Here is a 22,170-nt window from a genome sequence, read left to right as displayed (position 1 = left end):
TGATGAGCCCCAAAAAGAGCGAAACTGCTCATGGACTGTCGACGGATTTTCAGCAACCTAATGGGTAGTACATTAAAAAACCCTTTAATTTAGCCCTCTAACAGTTGAATAACGCCTTTTCATTCACACATCAAATGGGAAGCACTAGGATTCGAATTTCTTCACTCTCATTAGAGCTCATTTGTAGTACATATACTTGGCCGTTTCGCAAGCGAAACACTGTACATCTGACGTGTGACACGAGCGTGTTATCACCGCTCCACTAGCGCATGCCGTACGTAACCGAATTTTCACGTACGAACATACTCACGCTTGAGCAATGTGGTTGGTTTACCTGACACCTCGACTGACTGGCCTGGTTTTGACGACCGACCGACCTGGCCTTCATGACTTCCCGGTCAGATGGGTCCACGGACTTCTGAAACCCGTTGGATAAATTTTTATTAGTTATAGGTGGCTGCGGTAGTTGTGAAGTACGCGTTTGCATCACTCTCGTTTGGACAGTTTTCCTCCTGTCCTAGGGCAAATATCCTAGTGAGTTCGCATTAGAAGGTTGGAATTTTGGACGTCAGGTTTTAGGCGTCACATGTCAAATGCCCGGAGTCCAAACTCTGGCATTCACTGCTGATTAGCTCTAATGAGGGTTCATTGCTCGCACGAATAAGTGCGCCACAAGCGGATGAGAACTGTTCATATGAAAGTGATGTGATGTGTCTTTTATAGATCTCTGTATCAGTGGCGGTCTACTGGAGGTTAAAATTAGGCGGTTTGTACTCATTTCTGACGTTGTTTGCAGGCCATCATTTTACTATCCATAACAAACGTAATTCCACTGGCTTGGAACAAGCTATTTGGACAAATTTTTAACAGATTTGGATGGCATTCACCCGGGGTTCAAATATGTGTTTAGCGTTTTGATGTGCGAGGGAAAAAAGCGTGAAAATCCTCGAAATATTTTAAAAGTACCTATTATGACTTGGAAGCCCATATGCAGACCCATGCTCTCATCAACCATACTATCCCAACAAAGGACGAGTGGCGAATATACACTCATTTGCAAACTAATTCGGTTTTGCGAGACACTCACCTGGAACCCAGATGAATCTCCCGTTTATGATTATTCCACGCAACTGATTGTGCTACACCAGGCCGCCTCATGTTTCAGTCGCTACGATATTCGAGATATCGCGATACATGTGTATACTGTGATGTACTACTCATAAGGTTGCTGAAAATTCGTCGACAGTCCACGATCGGTTTCGCCCTTCTTGGGGCTCATTAGATAGGCGCGGTCTCCGAGTTTCCGCCATCCTTATGTTCTACTTGAAACTGAATTGCTCAAAATTAGCGAAATTAGCTGCGGCCTGGTGCAGCACATTCAGTTGCCTGGAGACATCACAAACGAGAGATTCAGCTGGGTTAGTTTGCAAATGAATGTACTTCCTATACTGTCGACGCATGGTACCCACGATTCTAAACCGAGCGTTCAAATATTCCTATAGTGACCGTTTTGTATAAAATGGGACCAAAAGAAGAAGTGCGCATGTCCAAAAAAGTATACTCCGCTGTGTGATGATTTACACCCGGGTCTCGAAATAAGTAGGCCAATATCGCCCGTAGATGATGTGTTGCTTGAGTTTCTTACTCAAACGTCAACGCAGAAAGCCGCCATTACCTTTAGACAATTGTTTTTGCGTCAGAATGCTTGTATCGTCCATTACCTTAACATTTGAAATTCCTCACGTTTCCCTTGTCCCTATTTGAAACCCCCTCTTCATTTTTAGTGTTTAGCGCGTGCGTATGAACTAGCGTTTGTTTGTCCCTACCACTTCACTCATTTGACCTTGAAGTCATCCAGCCATTTTGTGGCCGACCTTTTGCATACGCGACTGTCTCACGTGGGAACCTGTTTGCGCATTTGATTCGAACTTTCGTAGTCCAAGTGGACCATTCGTCGTGGACGAGTATAATGACTGTCGAGGTTTGTATACTATGTGAATTCATGTCATACGTTAATAGTACCGTATAGAAACCCAGCCACTACTTTGTTTTGCCTTCCCAAAGGTTCTGGCATTACGCGTCACTCAAAGATATCGTTTGGATGTGTTGTAATGCGGCAAGGTCAGTATGTTGAATAAACAGCAGTAAATGATCGTAACAAGTACTTTGGTTTCCTTTTGAGAATCAGGACCAAGAGCACAACCTCCAGGTCACTCCGATCTCTGTCTAACATTCTCTTCAATTCAGGTGGTACTAAAATCTGTGTACAAATCCGTTTACTAATGCCCCCATTGTTTCGATCCGGAAGCGGATTGGACCTGTGATTTGGGAGAACATTAGTATACGGAATCGTGCTTGCCAGAAAACGCATGGTTAAATGACGAGCCCAGGTTTTTCTTGATTTTACCGACAATTACTTTTCAAGCGATGTTAAAATGATTATTGCTGAACTTGAATCTGGCACTGCTGTGGCTAAACTATTTTCCCGTCCCAGTAGTTTTACTGGTTTACCTAACATGATGGGAACTCATCTGGTTCGGCGTTCCCAGTTCTTCAATTCATTCAATGCGGACACTTTGGTGGCAAGTTTTCGGAGTGAATTCCTTCCATTCTAAGTCGCTCCCAGGCTACCGTGTTTCTCTTGCTTGTATCCGTTGTTCTACAAACTTTTGAGCCATTATCTTGCGCCATTTCCAACAGTCTGATGATCTGCTTGTTGAAATTGAAACATTTCACACCTTCTCTGCTGCCAACTCTGATCGACCCAAGTTATACCTAAGTGATGGGGATATCAATATCCCCCAAAACTCTGTATCTTTTTGTGTGTGCTAACGAACTTCCGGCATTTTTCAAGGTCGAACTAAGGATATATATCTACAGTGTCACTTTTCTGGAGATCGACTGTTGTTCGAAGGTGTGTCCGAGTTTTCGTCTCCTTACTATTCCGCTGTGCTAGGTGTAGAGATCAGGCAACATAGCTGGGGATAGAATATCGTCACAGTCCCCTCATTTTATCGATTGCTCGCTGCGTGATCGGAACCGTGACATATTTGTCGATGCAAGATGGAGGCACCAAATGCAACGCATAAAAGTACTTACGGAGCGACTGTCAACTACATCTTTGGCTTCACCGGCTACGTCGAGCGTTCCACAGTCTGTTGACGGAATCGCTGGCAGTATCAACGTGGTTTGCAATGAACCCTCGGCTAGCATAGCGTTTGATGCTTAGTTTCGTCGCTATGAAGACCTGTTCAGGGTCGAATTTTCAATTCAGGATGATAGTTGGAAGGCTCGTCGCATGCTTCACAAACTTGGACCCGCAGAGCATGATAAGTACGCTAACTATATTCTTCCAAAGAACCCAAGTGACTTCACTTTCGACGAAACGGTTCACACACTTTCGCAAATATTCGGCAAGCGAACGTCAATTTTCAACATCCGTTATCGATGCATGAAGCTGGTGAAAAGTGACGCATTCGATTTCTCACACATCGTGAACCGAGAATGCAAACGGTTCAAACTCGATGGAAGATCAGTTCAAGTCGCTGATTTTCATATGCGGTCTACGATCCCCGAAGGATGCAGAAATCCGTACCCGACTCCTCAGCCGCATCGAGCAGGACCCATCAATGACGCTGCTGGCCATCACCTCGGAATGTCAACGATTGTTTAACCGCGATGGTCCAACTTGGGGGCATGGCTGTTCCGAAGTTCATGCAATCCATCAGGCTACGCAACAGCCTGGTCCTGTCGATTCCGGCCCCGAACAAATCGGCCCCACAGTATTCTGGTCCGAAGCACAACAAAGGCCCATAGAAGACACTACCTTCACACTGTTGGAGCCTGGCACTTTGTCAGGTTCTCTCAAAGAAGACACTACCTTCACAATGTTGGCCCTGTGAAGCCTTGTACTTCGTCAGGTTCTCCCCCCTACATGCAGCATCGGTGCCGCCAATGTAAGTCCGTGGGACACAAAGATGGGCATTGTCAGTCACGGATGCCTACAGCCTCTGGTGTTTCCAAGCCGTCATCGCGCGTTCACCCCAAACCAAAATCGCACCCTGTTGGCTCCTTTCTCAGTGTGCTGGCTACTTTCCAGACCAACATTCCAGGTCACCGCTGTGCTAGGACTAGGGATCAGACAACATAGCTGGGGACAGAATATCGTCACGGTCTGCTCATATTGTCGTTTGCTCGCTGCGTTATCGAAACATAACACTAAGTGCAGCTTTGATTGCAACCATACCCGCGTTTTTTCACTTTCTGCAAGTTTTCATGAAACCGACTTTGATATGGCGCTTATCTCACCTGGAGACTCAACAATTGCCAACCAAATTCGTCTTCATAAGCTCCGCAATCTTCATGCGCTCGGGCGCATTGCTGCAACATCGCTGTTCAGAGTAACTTCCACACCATCTGTTCCAGAATCCAGCAACTGGATTAGACCAGGAACTAGTTAGTTGCGCTAGTTACTCGAATGTATTTCGGTTGACTCGGGGGAACAGAAGCACAATTCTTGACTTGATGAAATCTTGGCCCATTTGGCCAATCACCCAGTCATCTTGTCATGTCCAAAAAGCAAACGGACTGGGAGGTTTTTTCTCGATGCCAGATATTGAGCTTCACACAAAGTAGACGTGGTTGAGGATCCAAAGATACGCAAAGACTTATTTGCTATTAGATAATGTCACATTACGTAGGAGGTCCACTAATTCATTGTGTCCAGTGGTGTTGCGCAACAGCATACTTGTCAAATCTACCTCAGAAAGTCAATCCTATAAGAAATATTTGATTGGACAGAAATATGGATTAAGTATGTCTGATTCTGTAATGCCCAATCGAAGGCTCGTAGCTTACGAGGCTCAATAAGCTGTGGGTTTCACACTTGTATAATCCTATGTACATTCCCTGTTTAATTGGAATGTGTTTTCACATCCCTTCCGTTTGAACAGTCCTCTTCCTCATGTCCTGCAGCAATCTCTCTGATGAGTCCACACCCAATGGGGGAAGCTCTGGACTCGAGTTGCTTCGCTCTTATTAGAGCTCTCAGTAGTGTCTTAGCCATGTCGAGGTTTGAACTCCGCACATCTGACGTGCGCGGCAAGCGTGTCATTACAAATGGAGGAAGAAGCTCACTAAAACTGAGGATCGATGATGTTTCACCTATTGAAGTTTCACCAAACAGGTTCAATAGAGAAAGAGCAAAAACTGTAAGATACTGGAGGCTACAAATATGCCAGGGTGCTCAAATCAGCTGACATTGTTGCCAGAACGAACCAACCTGTTAAAGGACCGCCTGCTGTGTTAAATACGTCCTACTATTGAAAATTAGTCAGTTTCCCAGCCACTTCCCTGCAGCTCTGTCCTCCCCTTTCGGGACTAGTTATACCAACAATATCCGATCAAGCTACTCAAAAGGGCGCCGGAAACTCTTCGACAGCACACGAACAGTTTCGACCCTCCTATTCGGGCTCATCAGTCAGTTGCAGTCCTCGAACCTCCATCAATTCGTGTTTACTTGAATCCAAATTGCACGAAACTAGCAAAATGCACTTAATTACATACCTATTTGGTTTTCACGGGAGACCCAACCGAATCTCCCCCTTTATGATGTTCGTCGGTTGAACGTGCTGCATGAGGCCGTCACATGTTTCAATTGGTACGCCAGTGTCGCAATACATTGTATAGATGTGACGCACCTCCCATAAGGCAACTGAAAACTCATCGACAGTCCACGATCAGTTTTGACCTTCCGATTCAGGCTCATCAGGTAAGCCCTGCCCCGAAGTTTCCCTCAGCCCGGCGTGTCGTACCAACTAAAACGTGAGGTAGACTGGTGCAGCAAATTCATTCGCAAACGAGAGATTCACTTTGGTCTTCTGTGATGACCAGATTGGTATGCAAATCAGTGTACTTATATGAAGGTTGAAATCACAGTGCATCAGACATCAGCAATGAGATCATGTGAACAAGATGTGAGTAATTTCTGGGCGTTGGACCAAGGTACACCTGATTGCAGCCGTGCTACGCTGCTGTTGGACCATGTCACCAAGCTCTGTGCTCCAAGATGAGCTTCCAACAGAAAGTTAAGATCAATGTGAACACCACAAAACATGCTGTCAAACGAATAAGTCGAGCTCATTCGAGGAGAATAGCTCGGTGTAGTTGCTGAGCTGCCAATCATTTACGCATGCCATAGGGCTTCATTTGTCGAGACATCTTGTCACCACTATTTTCCCATTTTGACGGTTCTTTTCTCCCTTTGAACCAAACCGTACGATTTGTACTCCATCCTTCGCGAAAAGTGATACGCTGTTCTTGGATAGTCAATTTTTTTCTTAGAATTGATTGGTTATCCTGTCCAAGATTTTTGCCAATGTCTTCAAAAGAAACGCCTCGCGTTCGGCCGAATTGCAGCAGTCATTTCCCATCAATCTTTCGCCAGACCGGTTAGTTTACACAACGCGACCAGATGCAATAAATAACATACATGGGTGCAATTAGCTGCCAGTATGAGGCAAGCGACGAACTTCAAAAGCCAATCAGAGAAAAGACAGGATTGAACATTGATTATATTACTAAATAAGGTCGTCTCTGAATAGCTTCTACCACCAGAATTATCTTACTTACTTTGTTTTCCCTGGAAGAATTCGGGTAGTTGGTGGTTTGACCCTGATTGTTCGCAGTTGTGTGTCATTCACTATACCCTCAGGTTCTAGCAGTCCAAGGGAACTGGGTGGCCAGTGACTCATGCTTGCTAGAAAAGTCACAAGCTTTTTTGACCTTTACACGAAGTAAGCATAAAAACCTTGACTCATATGACGGCTGGTGGCAAATGTCACTTGTCTTGTGTTTAACTTCTTACTTGATGATTAATAGACTAGACCTTACCGGAGCCCCAGAGACCTTGGACGATACTCACATAAGTTGATCACATCTGTCTACAGAGCCAGTGACATTCTGGATACTGACCATGACTCATTATGCAAGGTTTTCAAATTTGATTCCGGACAGGACTTTTGATCCGGGGGATATATGCGTACCAAGAAATGGCTGCTTCAAGGTAGTTGAAGTTGTTGTACGGAGCCTCGGTGGACAAGGAATCTCTGGTCTTGGAAACATTGAGTGAACTTTCATCTTTCACAATTTGTGAGTTAGAACTAGTCCATGCACGTTCGTCTGCTTAGACGTACTACTTGTTGGTGGATAGATTGCAACATGTTCGCCACGAATAGCAGCTATTCGGAGTACGAATCCCGGATAAGATCAGGATTACGCACTGACAGTGAGGGATAAAACTCGAATTCGGTGCAGCGTTGGTGTGGACCAACTTGGATAACAGCATTATCAGTAGAAGCGGGCAACTCGAGGAACAGTGGTATGCTACAAATACAACAAAAACACCTAGAGATGATTTGGGCGACGAGACGAGGGGGATATTCTCGTGCGTAGACTGATTCCCTATATTAAAGACTTCAACTTCAAAAGTTGAACAATGAAGCATATAAGCAAACTGAGGAAAGTTAAAATTTTTGTTTAATTCACGTCCACGCGCGAATGAAAATGTGATTGGCATAGTAATCCAGACACTCCTGCTAACGTGTGACTGTTCAGGTAGTTTTACACACTTGTGGTACGAAACTGCGGTGTACTTTTCCAGTTTTCCGCAACGATCGACCGAAACGGTCGACCGTATGGAGACCAGGGACGAAATACTTATCCAAGTTTGGTACAAACACTCAGACCCGTTTTTGTCAGTCTTTTCTCTATGGCCGATATGGATTAGAGTCGAATCGGCAGCGACTGAGCCGGACTGTCTGTACTCGATCATACGGTTACTTTATTTAGAAACCAAAGTTGAGTTCCTCCGTCACTTGCATCGACGATCGATTGGTAGACATGAATAGTGCTTGCGTTTGTTTTAGTCTTGTTTACGAGTGATGTGTACTCAATGGACGAAAGACAACATTCGACTGAGTGGTGTTCACTGATTAGAAATACATTAGCACGAACGAACAGTATTCATGATACACATTGAAATCAATGGCGAGTACGAACCGAAGAGCCTCAGTGCCTAAAAATATAATCAGTCAAAAACAGTAACATTAGACTTTTCATTCCCGAGATGAAGATGGGAAACCCTCCAATTTGGCGAAGGGTTTGATTCCCACTCAGGTGAATGTGTGTCAGTCACCACCGTCTGACAGAATGGCAGACCCCTTATGCTGAACCGTCCTCTGGTTTTGATGTACGCCTTAGTTGCTATTTGCCAGTAGACCAATATCAAGTGCGAACAGTTTAACAGTCCGTCATCTGTTTCTCTAAAAAAGGAAGAAACGAGTTACTCGTGGCTTGTCAAAGCGTTACATGCCAACCGGAATCGGGGAACACACACAGGCCATTTCAAGGGTGCAACGTGGAACAGGTGTTTCGTACTCTGGCTGCCACACCACTGTTTACATTTCATGGTGTTAATGTGTAACGCCATGTGTTTATTCGGTCGGCTCACGCAAAAAACACCATACAAACCTGAAGGTAATCCAATGCACGTATTCCATCGTTCCGTCACACGGACTTCTCGGATTTTTTGTCTCCAAAACATCTTGACCATACGCACCCTGTTTATAGAAAGATAGGCACTGCCGTTGGATTTCTCAGGATTTAACCCAGGACCTTAACCCTTTGTGTGTTTGTGCCGAACTTCAAAATCTAATGCTTGAAGTCACCCTGTGATCACTGTCATCAGTAGTTCACGGGTCTTATTCATTACTGTGTCGGGATCTCGAAGCAGAGTAGAAATCCACATTCATATTATTGCCAGTTTCGAAACCCTCGTTTGTATTGGTCCAGCGGTTGCTTGGCCATTCCTATTGAGTACAAACGCTCAATGCATGATCACCTGATACAATGAACTGCGTAGAAGACGCATTTGACACTGTGGAGCGTCGAATTATTTTTGATGTAAATGTCGCCTCCCCCTCGACAAAGTGCATAACTTTGCCCAGCATCCACGGGCAGTCGTTTCTGTTTGAAACTCTTGAAACTGAGCCGTTTTCTCAGTTTGGAATAACTGTTCAAGGCTGTGAACGTAGACTCCTGAAGGGAACTACTCATATGGTTGCTGAAAACTCTTCAACAGCCGACAACTGGTTTCGCTGTCGTCGGAGTATATCAGGTAGGTGCAGTCCCTGGGCTTCCGTCAACCTTATGTTCTATATGATCATAAATTGTACAAAGTTCGACAAGTTCACCACACATTTGCACACCAGCTTGGTTTTAACAGGATTTAACAGGAAACTACTCACAAGGTTGCTGAAAACTCTTCGACAGCCTACGACCAGTTTCGTCCTTCTTGGGGTTCATCAGATTGGCGCAGTCCCCGAGTTTCCGTCAACCTTGAACAGGTTTTAACAGACTTCTAGCTCAATCTCAGATTTATGATATTCAGCTGAAATTCACTCGAGTAGCTCGTTAAAACTAAGTTCAGTGTGCATCGCGAAACGTTTCATCCGGTTTAGCCAAAGTGAAAACGGCCCTCGGGTAATGCGACACACCCGAAAAGTAGATCGGTGTGCCCATATAGGAGGTAAGGCGGAGCTGACGACAAAACGAATCAGTAAAGAAAACACTACTCTGTTGAGTGGCGTCAAAGGGAAACATCTCCGTGTTAATTTATCGGTTGACCAGTTCAGACCAGTTCAGTGCACATGTTTTACCCTTTGGTAGCCAAAATTTGTTGGGTCAGCTGATCAGATTTAACGTGAACTACCAAAATCAATTTGAAGGGGATGTTACTACACAATATTCTGCTTTGGGGGATTAGCTTATGGTCGACAAGTTTAACCGATTCCCTTCTACTATTTTGGCTGTATAGTAATTAGATTGGCTGTGCGTCTTTTTAACCACAACCCACACATGCCAGCAGAGCAGCGCTGTAGTGAATTATACCATCCTCATCTTCAGGTCTCCTTTAACTCGATTCAGCGAGTACTACGTCTGGACTGCAACATTTCAGGCCGGACTGTCGACCGGACGCGTCAGAGCTTAACTGCACTGTTCCAATGCAACCCGACCACTGTTGTAAAACGCGTTCACCACAAGGTCACCAATAGACCCGTCTGCAAAACCCTATCTCTGGCTTCGGAATGTGTCCTACTGGAGTGATCCATCATCCAGATGTCCTGGGCAGTATTCAATAGAACATAGTAGTAAGCTTATTAGTTTATTAAGTTATCTTCACAATGATACACCTCTTGAGATAAAATGTAATGGGAGGTCTTGTGAATAGTCTGACAAATAATCAATAGGATAAACAACCTTGAATTCGCTTGTTTAAATTGATTAACATGTAAACATGGGGGCGAATAGATACCGTTCGAAATAAAGTGGGTTTACCTACAAATCTACTATATTTCGGATCAACTGTGATCAAGCTGTGTCAAGCCAGTAAGTTTAGTCATGTGAGAATTCCGATGTGACTCACAGTGCGTAGTGTAAAGAATGCAGCTGGTAGTTTAAAAGCCTGATTACAGACTACTTACAGCCTACTTACAGCCTACTCAAATAACTCACCCTAAAACATTGACTAGTAGGACGAATACAGATATGTGATTCACGAAAAAGTTACTTAATAACAATGTTTTTTTCAGAAACAAAGTTCGTAATTATTTACCAAGTGTTTTCAATAAAATAATCACGGTTGGTATCACAATACGTGTTCATTTTTTTGAGAAATTAAAGGAGAAACGTTACATGCAGCTGTTACGGATAACTGAGTTTCGACTCATATATTACGGTGTCTCGCCTACCGCTGCTTCTCCTTGGTGTAGTGCAATAGCAAAAAAATAAAAGATAAAAACCTCATTGACGCCAGTTGACGTGGGATGGGTAGGTAAGGGGAGAATAGAAAAAGGCAGCCGCTTTGCAAAATAGACTGTGGCTTGTTAGAAAGTTGGTCATTTCTTGGCAGTGTGGAAGATGTGCAAGATATCGAGGTACAGTTCTCATCTAGATTTGCTCCCCCCCTGCACCAGAGTAAGGACCCCTTCCCACGGAGATAACCTCGTCCAGGTCCTTGAATCGATGGGCAAAACTGCGAACCCTCCACAAGGAGCTGGAAAATGGTGACGCTTTTGGTCTGCAGGGAGTGCTAACAGTATCTGACGTGGCCGTTGGAGCAAGGTGGTCCAGTGGCTACAACACGGATTTGCTGACCGCAACGTCCGTGGATTGAACCCGACCTCTGGATCTTGACTTCCCCTGTCTAGGCCCTCGTGCTTCCTTCTGGCTCCATGATTGCTAGGCACCGAAAGTGTGCTACAGACGACCGAATTTCTCCCAGTATGGCCAGTGATTTTGTGGAGCTGTAACCAGGATGCTTAAAGGTCAAATTAACCTTCAATGCACATCCGTGATACGGCGTAACCGCGGAACTCTCCCCACAATGGGGTAATTCCATGACTCATGTGTAACAAAATAAATCACGCGAGCTTTATCACTGCTACCTTGGTATTCCTACTCAAAACTACAGAAATTCAAAAGCGTCGAGAGCTTAATCGCTTGAAGAAAGTTCACTCAAATAGCCAGGCTATTGGACGATCATGCTATGAGAAATACTACTTTACTGTTCCTCGAGATGTCACAGTATTTTGAAGGAAATCAATCGAGCGACAAAAGTGTCAGTTACTGTTTCCTTATCTTCTCCAGCAGACAATGACTCAGTTTGTTTTCGATTAAATTTCACTGCAATCGAATGGTTCATTTCCGGCACGACTTGTGCGTACAGACTACCGGGACGGCAGCTAGCAGGATAACAAAAAAGTAGCTCAGGATTTTTTCACTCGGCGACAATGGCGAATTCTGTACCAGTGTGTTCCATCAAAAACTCATAACTACTATTTATGAGTATTCATCAGACTGTGACTCTGCAAGCTTGAAGATGACACAGATAGGTAGACAATACGGGTTAGATTCAACGAAACGTTGACTCTGCATCTGATTCGAATACAGGTGAACAGGATGTAAGCTAATGTTTCTATTTTAACCGAGATTTCATGCTGTAATTGGGACCAGTCTGCCTCGAAATGCCAAGAAGACAACTGTTTCATTCTTATTGGGAGTCATCAGCCTTGTGGAACCCACCAAACTCTGAGGTGATGGAAGCTCAAAGACAGCCAGCTGTTGGAGAATAAGCTGTCCACCCACAAGCGAATGATCGTTAGTGCGCCTAACACGCACTTGGATGCAGCATGACTCGCCCATGAGTGACGGAGTTTGCATCACATGGTCACATGTTGACTGGTCACGTGTTGCGTCAGGTCTTCACAGATGGATCTTTCCGTGATGGCCGATCTGGTGAGGACCAATGAAATGACCCCAAGTTGAGTGAAAGAAAATAGAAGACCGAGGACATCACAAACGAGAGATTCAGCTGGGTTCCAGGTGAGTCTCTCGAAAAACCAAATTAGTTTGCAAGTGAGTGTATATTCGCTGAAATGGAAGACCTATTTTTGGGCTACGGGACAGAGAGCACTTTGGTTAACAAGGGGTTTTCCCCCAGAAGGAAGCACTTTGCAAGCCCAATCGATACAATTGATGAGGCTGATGAGAGCTATTAATTTTCTGTTTTGAACTATTTACAGCTCATCTGGTAGGCTTAGCAACCTTTGATTCTGCTTGAACACCAAATTGTGTGCAGCTCGAGAAATACACGCACCTGCAATTTGCACACTGATGTCAGACGGCCCCTCCGCTTTATGATATTCCGCAATTGAGTTTCAGTTGGTACGGTTTTCGAGACGTCAACGAATATTTTGTTGATATCGCTCACTATTCTAGGACTTCTTCTACATCACGTTGATTCATATCTTCTATTCTTATGGTGTAGAACGGGATTTTTCTCTTTGTTGTTTCCGTTTTGCGCCCATACTCTCTTTCTTGTTTTGACCTGAACGTAAACCATGCTTTGGCCTAGTCATCGCACGTGTTGTTTAAATCAATACGTGGGTTTCGTTATCTTCTGGCCAACTTGCCTTGAGTTGGTGTGAACTCTGGGTTCCCGTCTGGTATTAGCAGTTCCCAAACCGCTGTATGGAAGCCGGTGTAATTGTACGATTTGAAGTTTGTACGATTTTAGTATTTTATCATTGTATTCATAGTACCGCATTTGTTGACAAACCTCCATTTGAACGACTGGACTTTTGGGCTTTTGTGCATAACTCAGCGTGGTCCACCTGACTGCTGGAGACAATCAATACCTTGAACTGGCCCAAAAGTGCTTAAAAGTTTTCGGCAACCTTATGAGTAGTGGGTTGTCTCAACGGAACACACTTCGATATTCCTAAAACCATGCTAACTGGAGCAGGAGGCAATCTTCTTGCAACAAAGCTAACCACAAACTATCATAAAAGTTAAAATTAGTTAGGTTTCCCGATGCTTCGGCATCCTTTTAAAGCTCAATGAGAGGGCTGAAGTGACTGATACTCGACCAGTGAGGCAATATAAACTGAATTTCTTCGTTCCCTGGAAGCAGAAAAAAGCTGAGCAGACTTTCGAAAAGTGCCTTTCTTGATCAAGCAAGCATGCTTCAGGTTCGTTGGTTGTCCTTTCTAGAACCTTCAGAATTCGGGGTTTCTCTGCATAGCTCGGACTTTTATAGCGTTGCTCCTTTCGCGTTCGTTTGCTTTCAAAACCCATTTATTTTCACAGTCTTCTATTACGTTGCACAAACTTCAGTTCTTAAGTCTTACTGATTATACCAATCTTTCTTTTTTCACCTAGGATAGTTCATTTGGCTGACAAATTACCTAGCAATAGATGATAAGTGATTCGCTGGTCTAATACACACGCATTCCAGCTCCAATCGGTCTGGCATCCAAAGGCAATCTCTTGGATATGCGCATCAAGAACGAATGGGTGCCAGCTAAAACAAAGTCGACTATAGTTACGGTATCAATTGCTCCGATTGATCAGCGACGTGCGATTCAGTTCAGATTGAGTTCAGAGCACTACTCTGTTGTCCGATATTTGTCAGGTCATTGAAACCTGGGATTCGGAGGTACGTCACTTGATCGCTAGTGTTATCACAAATTGGCAAACAAGTTCCGGGGCCTGGCGACTCATACACTGACTTTATCTGTCACAACATGGTCAGAGATAACACAACTTTTAAGGTTTGCGCCAGGTTCTCCAACCTCAAGTATCTATATTCAAGTGCGATTTGAATATTCAGTTACTGCTTGCCCCTGAGCTCACTGGGTGCAAAGGGCCTGTTGAAGAAGAAAGCGACTCTGATGAGTACTCTCTGTTTTTCTTCAAAGACAAGATATTCCAGGTCGACAATCCCTATTCGATAACTCTTCGGACATCAAGAATGTTTTCCAGCGTTTGCCTAATTGTCTCGTCGACCACAAAACTGAAGACGTAACCGGTTTGCATGGGGCTGGGTGAGGTCTTACTTGTGACCCGTGATGTCTCTGTTGATCGGAATGAATAAGACCGGTGTTCACTTGTAATACAAGCAAGCTGAATGCTACGAAAAGATCACATCTAGAAATCGATTGTTTACGGTTAACAGAAATCAAACAAAGACTTCCGAATCTGCATAAATGCGATCTAACTGTGTTGTTTTGACCATATAATCGCACGGTGACGAAAATACATAGGAATGGTGATAATTTTCTGGACAATGCGGTGAATGACTACGTCAGACCGGTACTTTTCACCAGCCCGTTCATCAGCCAACTGACGGTCGAGTAACGTGACCTTAGCGTTTCAAGCTGGCTGTCTGGCATACGTCATACTCCGATTGGTTCACGTCAACAAATTCGGCTGACCATCCATCACGCGAATTGCGGTTGTGACGCGTGCTTATGCTAGCCACCTTCGCTGACCTGACCCAACCCAAACTGTAATCACTAAGTCGTCGTAATTTCCCCTCTTATCCCATTGTGTTTGGCAAAAGTTTCTGTTTGCAATCAACGCGAGTTCATACCTCATTGACAGGTGACATTTAACACAACCATTTAGAGTGGCAGTGAAACGAGGCATTCAGCTCCCTGGGCTTTCCATGGACAACACAGCACGTTCTTTTAATATGATCGGCAACGGATAGCCCAACATCTTGTTCGGCTAACCTATTTGCGCGTTTCAGGGAGCAGACGTTCTACTCATAGCGGTTTAATCTGACTAGGCTAAGTACCCTGTGAGTAACTGCCAAGTAGTCCACTAATTCATATACGGTGGATATGGTACTAAAATCGCAAGGGACCGAACTAGTCAAGAGCGCAATCAAGCCACCAATGATAGTCACGTGGACTGATTCTGACAAACTGTATTCATGGAATGAATGTCATATTTCCGAGTTGTCTTCTGCAATCAGGACTGATGATGTTTTTGACTCAGTGACTTCCACGTTGATGTCCGTTAGGTGGTATTCATGTCCAAAAACGGTTTCACATTTTCGGAAAAGAGACATGATACCTAGTCGTATTCTGCCATGGATCACTACTGGTTTCCTAATCCTGAATGAACCAGATTTAGACTCTGTTTGTAATGGAAAGCTTGTTGAACTATTTGACTGTAGTTTAGTGTGAATGGCCAATCGGTTTCTCACGCTTCAGAGTTTAATCCGTCGCGGTTTCTCAGACTTGTACATGTATTTATGGTTTTATTGCCTAATACACTGTGATTTGCTGGACGAACCCGACTGACTGCTTTCTATAGTTGTTTATCGAATTAAACGGAATGGCTTTTTCAGTGAGATAAGCTGTGATATGGAATTCCCCCGGGGACTGGTAGTCTGCTGATATCATCAACATTCCACCGTCACTACTCCGAACAAAAACTAGGAAAAAGCTCCAAGGTTTCTGCCTACACTGTTCTCCTTCAGTCGCACGATCGGCTCACATAGAACTTGCAATCACAAAAGGATTACATGTGATCGTTTTTGTGTACTCAGGTAAACATATTCTTCGAAGCGCTTGAAGTTACACACCAGGTGGACCTCCTGCAGTCAGGATCGCCACAGTCATTGGCTTGTACGTTAAATCGTTCTTTGAGGCTATGAATGTTGATCTGGCCTGAAGTATTTCCGACCTCGACTGATGTAATCCTATCATGTGCTATTGACGTGCACGGTGCTTTCTATCGATCGCTAGACCTCACCTAACCGATGCACTGTACTACGATACGCAAAAAACATACCAAACAAAGAAGTGTTTAACGTTTATGCTACACAAAAACATAAACTCAGGTACAAATATTTATCCTGATACACATAACGTTAAACACTATACGAAAGATGTAATCAAACGAAAAACCCCAAAGTTGATACATCACCTGCTTCATTATTAACTTTGCTAAAGGCAATGCTTTCTGTGTATAATTCCAATCATTTTTGGAACCCAACTTTTGAGTTTCAACCCAGATGAACACGCAAAATCAGGCAAACAGATGGCAAACCAGAAGATGACACGTTGTATCAGTCCAGAAGGAGGGGATAGTACAGACAGTCGTTCAATAACGGATTGATACAAGGTCATTAGTTCTACATAAAAGTGTTTAATCAATCAAACCAGCATCTACTCAGATACTCCCACCTGACATGCCCCCCCCACCGATTCCAAGCACGAACACTTCACCTCAATCAAACCAGCATCTACTCAGATACTCCCACCTGACATGCCCCCCCACCGATTCCAAGCACGAAAGTACACTTCACCTGGTGTCCTGCTTCTTTTTAGAGCGAGAAAGTTTACCCTCAATGTTCGATGGTGTGCAGCATGTCTGGTTGTAAATGGATGCGTGTATTTTAATTTGAATTCCTGCGGCCCGGAATTATTGATTGAATAGACTCGATCAGAGTAAAGGCATGGGTAAATTTTATCCCGCTTCTTCTGAAAGGACGGCTATTTTTCAACACCCAAATTTGCTAAAATGTTTGTAACTGATGTCCTGACGGATTTCAATCCTTATTCGATAATCCCTATCCCCAAATAATTCCAGCTCTTTCCATGTCGCAAACATCGTTGTTTGCGAACCGAGACGAATTAGCTTCATTAATCAAAAGTTTCTACTCCGTAGTAATCGAAAGTATCCAAGGAAAAAGGGACCTCTGTGATTTGTATCGAAAATCTGGTGGGCGGGATTACCCAACCAAAAGTGCGGCGAAGAACAAGATTGATAAAAAGAGATGAAACTTTCTGTGCCCCATGCACACGCTTTCTTGGAGGAGCTCTCGGCTCTGCATAATTGCAAATCCGAACTCGGAATCTAAACGCGGAAGTAGCTTTATAGATTTACACTGCGGACGACTGACTGACCTCATAGTTTGACTGCACTTCCACGTGTGCTCGCCGAGTCCTCATAAGGTCTAAACATGGAAAATCCGAGATCATCAGTTGTTTGCCTAGCCGAGTTTGCTGATATTAACAAATCCAAAGCGACCTGGTACTCGCTCAGCCCTCTGCTTCTTTCGAGTGGCATGAGGGCTATGCAATAAAAGAGAACGATTCATAGAATCTTCAAATATCCTTTTAGGGGGGCAAAGTATTCTATTTATCAACTTGAGCTGCCCCCCCCCCGACTGTCGGGGTATTCGAAAATTGCTTGATTGATTTCTGGCGCAATCCTTCAACTTTCCTACCAGTCAATAGTAGGACGAAAGGATTTTGGTCGTTCGTGACGATGACATCACAACTTATTCCGGTTTAGCTCTACTGAATGCAGCCGCGTTGAGTTTCAGATCAGTCGCTTCTGTTTTATGGCCAGAACGATGTACTGTAGTGCTTGGAGAAAACGATAAAGGAATGCGTAGACGTAGTACACTACGCACAAAGTTGTTGAAAATTCTTCGTTAGGCCAATTTCGCCCTTCTTAAGGTACATCAGGTGGGCGCAGTCTTCGGGCTTCTATCAACCTTATGTTTTCCTTGAACCCAAATTGCACGAAGTCAGTGAAATACACTCATTCAGTTGAATATCCCGTAAAAACCAAATTGGCATGAAAATGCGTTTAGTCTGCGTAATTTCGTACAATCTGGGTAGAACATTAGGTTGCTTGACACTCGGGAACTGCGCTTACCTGATAAACCCCAAAAAATAGCGGAAACCGGTCTTCGACGAGTTTTCAGCTTCCTTATGAGTAGTGTATTACGCCTATGCGATGTAGTGTGATGCTGGCGTGTTGTATCAACTGAAGCATGAGGCTGCCAGCTGGAGCACACTCAGTTGAAGAAAAAACGAGAGATTCCGTTGGATATCCCCCTAAAAAACAAATTGGCATGAAAATGAGTGTTTTTCACCAGAAGGTGTCAGAAATGCTTTATGTCTATAGCACATCACTAGACAGTGCTCGCAGTAACACGTACCTCTATTGGAAGCGACCCGGTTTTGCTCGCTCTATATATTTTCAAGATGATCGTACGGGGGCATGCCATACCGCTGTAACCAGGACTGATGGTACCGTAGCATACAAACTCACAATTTCTCAGCTTTTCAGAAGCAGCACTTTTTATCGCCATATAGTAATACGTACTTGTCGTACAACCTTCACTCGACTGCTGCAAGGCAGTGTAAAAACTATCGTTTTTGATGGTCGGAATGACAAGCAAAACGCTTCTTCTTTCCATTCAAAAGAAAATGATGGTTCTAGTAAAGGATGCTTTATAGCTGGTCGGTTGCAAGTCCATGTGAAGTCGGGTTCCGCGGGACAATAACTTTCGACCAATCGCGGTTGGATTAGACTATAGGCATTTGCCTGAAGTTTCTGAATGCTGTTCACGTTGTTCATTCGCTCGGGCACCCATCTATAAATCATTCAAACCAACAGCAGTGAGTGATAATCATTTGGCTTTCATCAGACTGCATCGTTGTCTACACATCGCAAGTTCACTTGGCCAAACAGAAAATCCTCAGCCAGTTCGATTTCCTTTCGGATTCTCGTATATCTTAGGATAATTATCATTGGTCAGAATCGCATATTCCTGCTCACTTTATACATATTAACAAGTGAATGCCGAATCTTACTCTGTTAATGTAGTTCTTTAGAATTCAGTTGCTGTTGTTCTCAACATTGTGAAATCCTTGTGCTTATCTTTTCAGTGCCATTTGGCGCCCTTTCTGTGCAAAAGTGCCACCCTGAAAAATCAATTTCTTTTCTCCAAAGGGGGTTCGTCTCTCGATGACATTATGGTTTTGTCTTAAACTCAAAGGGATTGGAGAGTGAACAACGATCAGGCTGATTCCCTCAATACCTGTGATTTTGTGAGGTAGATGATGCGCATGGACACACTATCCCCACCTCACTTATGAATAGCTCTCATGTTCTGACCCTTCTGATGAACTCCATAGTGTACATCCTTGTCGATGCTGCGGTTTGACCTCTGGATAGATGACATTCGAGGAAAAGCCCGATCTTCACACGAGCCGCTAAAAAATAAAGATGAATAATTGAAATGAATAAATGAACAGCAAATTACAAAGTGAATAATGGATAAATGAAAAATAACTGTGAGGATGTATAAGTCCAGTGACATAAGGTGTAAACTGGCTTGAACGACTCTTTATCCTTACAAAGATCACTCCATATACCAGTACCGAGTCGCAGGGGTAGTGTTAACCACTGAAATCCTTTTCTTGTTTCCTGTGACAACGTTACTGACGCGCTAAGTGATCCAGGCCATGTAGACTTCTGGATTGATCTTGTCTCTCTTCTGAAGATGACAATGTATAACCCCTGCTTTCAAATGACCAGACTTTCTGCACACTTTAGCCTCTGCTATCTATGGACTGCACTCAAACACGGAACTTTCTTCATCCAAGTGTGTTTTACTCAACGAGGAAGTTTGGATCTCTTGAGTAACCCTATTTACAGAGGCAGTCCTCATTTGTCGTCCTTTTGCCTTCCTCAGTCTCTTCAAACAATGTCCTTATGTATCAGCAACCAACTTATGTCATGATACCTGTTTGTCTGCCTCTCACTCACGTGTATTTGTGCGCCTATAAGCTATTACTGACAGTAATAAATCACGTATCCTTATGTATTCGACTCAAATGAATTCATGTCTAGAACAAACCCGCTGTTGATTGTCATTTACGAAGAATAATATGACAGGCACCTGGAAATTACCGTTTTAAACAACTCCATACCTACTAGTCACGCGTAGAAAGCTATCGAATTGCTGGTCGTAATAACGTTTCGATTACTCTTATGACGTTAGATTTGCATGTAAAACTTACAGTTCTTGAGCACTGCTAAGCACAGTGGACTCGGGAAGGCATGTTCCAACTTTGAGCACCTTAATTTGGGAACCGGTGGTCAGATTAGCATTGCTTACATCTTGTTCGTTATATATGTAGAAATGAACCACGTTGCTGACCAGCCCAGGTGTGGGCGTAATGTCAGAACTATGTGTTGTCAAATACTTTCTTAACACACTAGTAAAGCAAACTGTTGTTTTAAAAATTGCCTTACAATTTCCAGTCATTCGCACGCCAACCTTTTAAGCTTACACGCACCACACAGCGCCAAAAACAGCTGTCGCGATCGAAAACCACCATTTGTGTGAAGTGATTTTCTGACCAAGATGCATTTGAAATTCCAAAGCAGCTGAATTTGTCGCTATTCAGCGTCTGAATGTCCAACTCCCAGAGCGGGGTGTCAGTCGGTCCTAATGATTTACATGTTACATTGAGGCTTGAAATCAACATTACAGGTGATTCGTCCTTTGTGTGGAAATCCGTTAGAAATCATCTGTGTGGAACTCTAACTTTGTTCTCTGAATGCACAAATAAGACCAAGGTACCGCCACGGAGTCTGAAGTGGGAAAGACTCGAATAGAGGCACATTTCAGAACACATATGTGCCGAGGAATCAACAAGCTCTTAACCTCCTGTAAAATCTCCCGCAACTCGACAGGGCTTCGAGATTTTTGTTCTCCTGATGGTATGCTATGAAGTAGAGAGTGAGTATCGTTCGTGTGAGGTCATACTTCAGACAAGCAAGAGGATGGATGAACTCTCCGGTAAATACCAAGCAGATAGATCATGAAGCAGGATAGAGTTCCTACAACATAAAGCCGTCGAAATGAAATTTAAAAGGAAACTGCTTGAGTGCAGTCAGACGGTAAAACCTGCCCCTCTCACGCGGAATACTACTCATATCTAGGTTGCGTTGAAATAGTGTAAGGGGGAGAGATCGTTAGAGCGCGAATTTACTGACCAGAAGGTCCATGGTTCGAGCCCGACCTCTGCCTCTCGACTTCCCCTGTCTAGACTTGGGCAACCTGGCAGTATCCCGGCCCTCGTGTAACCTTCGGGTGGCATGGTAGCTAGGGCGCTACAGCTGAACAGTTTTTTCGAATTAGTGAAAAACTTGAAAACAAAGTTTGTTCGTAAATCAAATTTTAACACACGTTACTTCTCTTTGCATGGCCAGGTTGGTTACTTGCTTGGATGCGGAATTTCTCAAAAAACTGTCTTCACTCCGGTTGGAAAAAGGGAGGTTCTTGAAGCCAGAGGCTCCGGTTTCACAGTTTTCTTTCTAATCACATAAAAGTTTACATAAATACTCCTATAGAACCACCGGAAAGTTGTTCTCACTCTTCTATCTGTACACAGGGTTTTACCCCTATCGCTGGTATCCGTCCCTACAGCTGTTTGTCTTAAAGGTATGCGTGCCTTTAAAGGAGGGAAACCATCAGTCAACTGCAGGTCGACCAAATATCACACAAACAGACGACGATACCTACTGTGTTCAATGTGGTGAGGTCTGTTCTGCTGATATGAATGACAATGGTAAGTCACTGGAAACGAAAACCTTTCGAGATACTCTTAGTGACGTATGGGTTTGCAGTGGAGCCTTGATACAATTCTCGGTACGGTTACTTCTATTCAGAATGCTTTGTATATACAGATTCACTCCATGCGTTCTAATCAGAAGACTTTGTGGGACAGTTTAAACAGGATTGTTATTTTCATACAGGAAACTACTCACAAGGTTGCTGAAAACACTTTGACAGCCCACGACCGGTTTCGCTCTTCTTGAGGCTCATCAGGTAGGCGCAGTCCCCGAGTTTGCATCAACCTTATGTTCTACTTGAACCCAAATTGGGCTGTTTTCGAGAAATACACTCATTTGCAAATCAATTTGGTTTTCACGAGAGACTCAACT

The 22,170-nt window shown here is 43.8% G+C and overlaps 2 protein-coding genes across 2 annotated transcripts in view; one reads left to right on the top strand and one right to left on the bottom strand.

Moving 5' to 3' along the window:
* Positions 1-8,907: 8,907 nt before the first annotated feature.
* The window catches only part of T265_00884 (hypothetical protein), a gene marked incomplete at both ends in the record, with an annotated part of 19,168 nt that continues 5,905 nt past the window's right edge, over positions 8,908-22,170 (top strand). Inside the window, 4 exons of the mRNA XM_009164779.1 lie at positions 8,908-9,404; positions 17,880-17,949; positions 21,181-21,305; positions 21,577-21,794. Coding sequence (XP_009163043.1) covers positions 8,908-9,404; positions 17,880-17,949; positions 21,181-21,305; positions 21,577-21,794 — 910 coding nt within the window. The remainder of the gene's footprint in view (positions 9,405-17,879; positions 17,950-21,180; positions 21,306-21,576; positions 21,795-22,170) is intronic.
* T265_00883 (hypothetical protein) lies at positions 12,995-20,485 on the bottom strand (the record flags this gene model as incomplete). The annotated part of the gene is made up of 3 exons (XM_009164778.1): positions 12,995-13,232; positions 19,305-19,427; positions 20,238-20,485. The coding sequence occupies 3 exons, from the start codon at positions 20,483-20,485 to the stop codon at positions 12,995-12,997; spliced, it is 609 nt and encodes a 202-aa protein (XP_009163042.1).

This window comes from Opisthorchis viverrini (genome assembly GCF_000715545.1).
Source record: "Opisthorchis viverrini unplaced genomic scaffold opera_v5_9, whole genome shotgun sequence".
In the NCBI taxonomy this organism is placed as follows: Eukaryota; Metazoa; Platyhelminthes; class Trematoda; order Opisthorchiida; family Opisthorchiidae; genus Opisthorchis; species Opisthorchis viverrini.
Note: the sequence above shows the minus strand (reverse complement) of the source record. Positions and strands in the feature narration are given on the sequence as shown.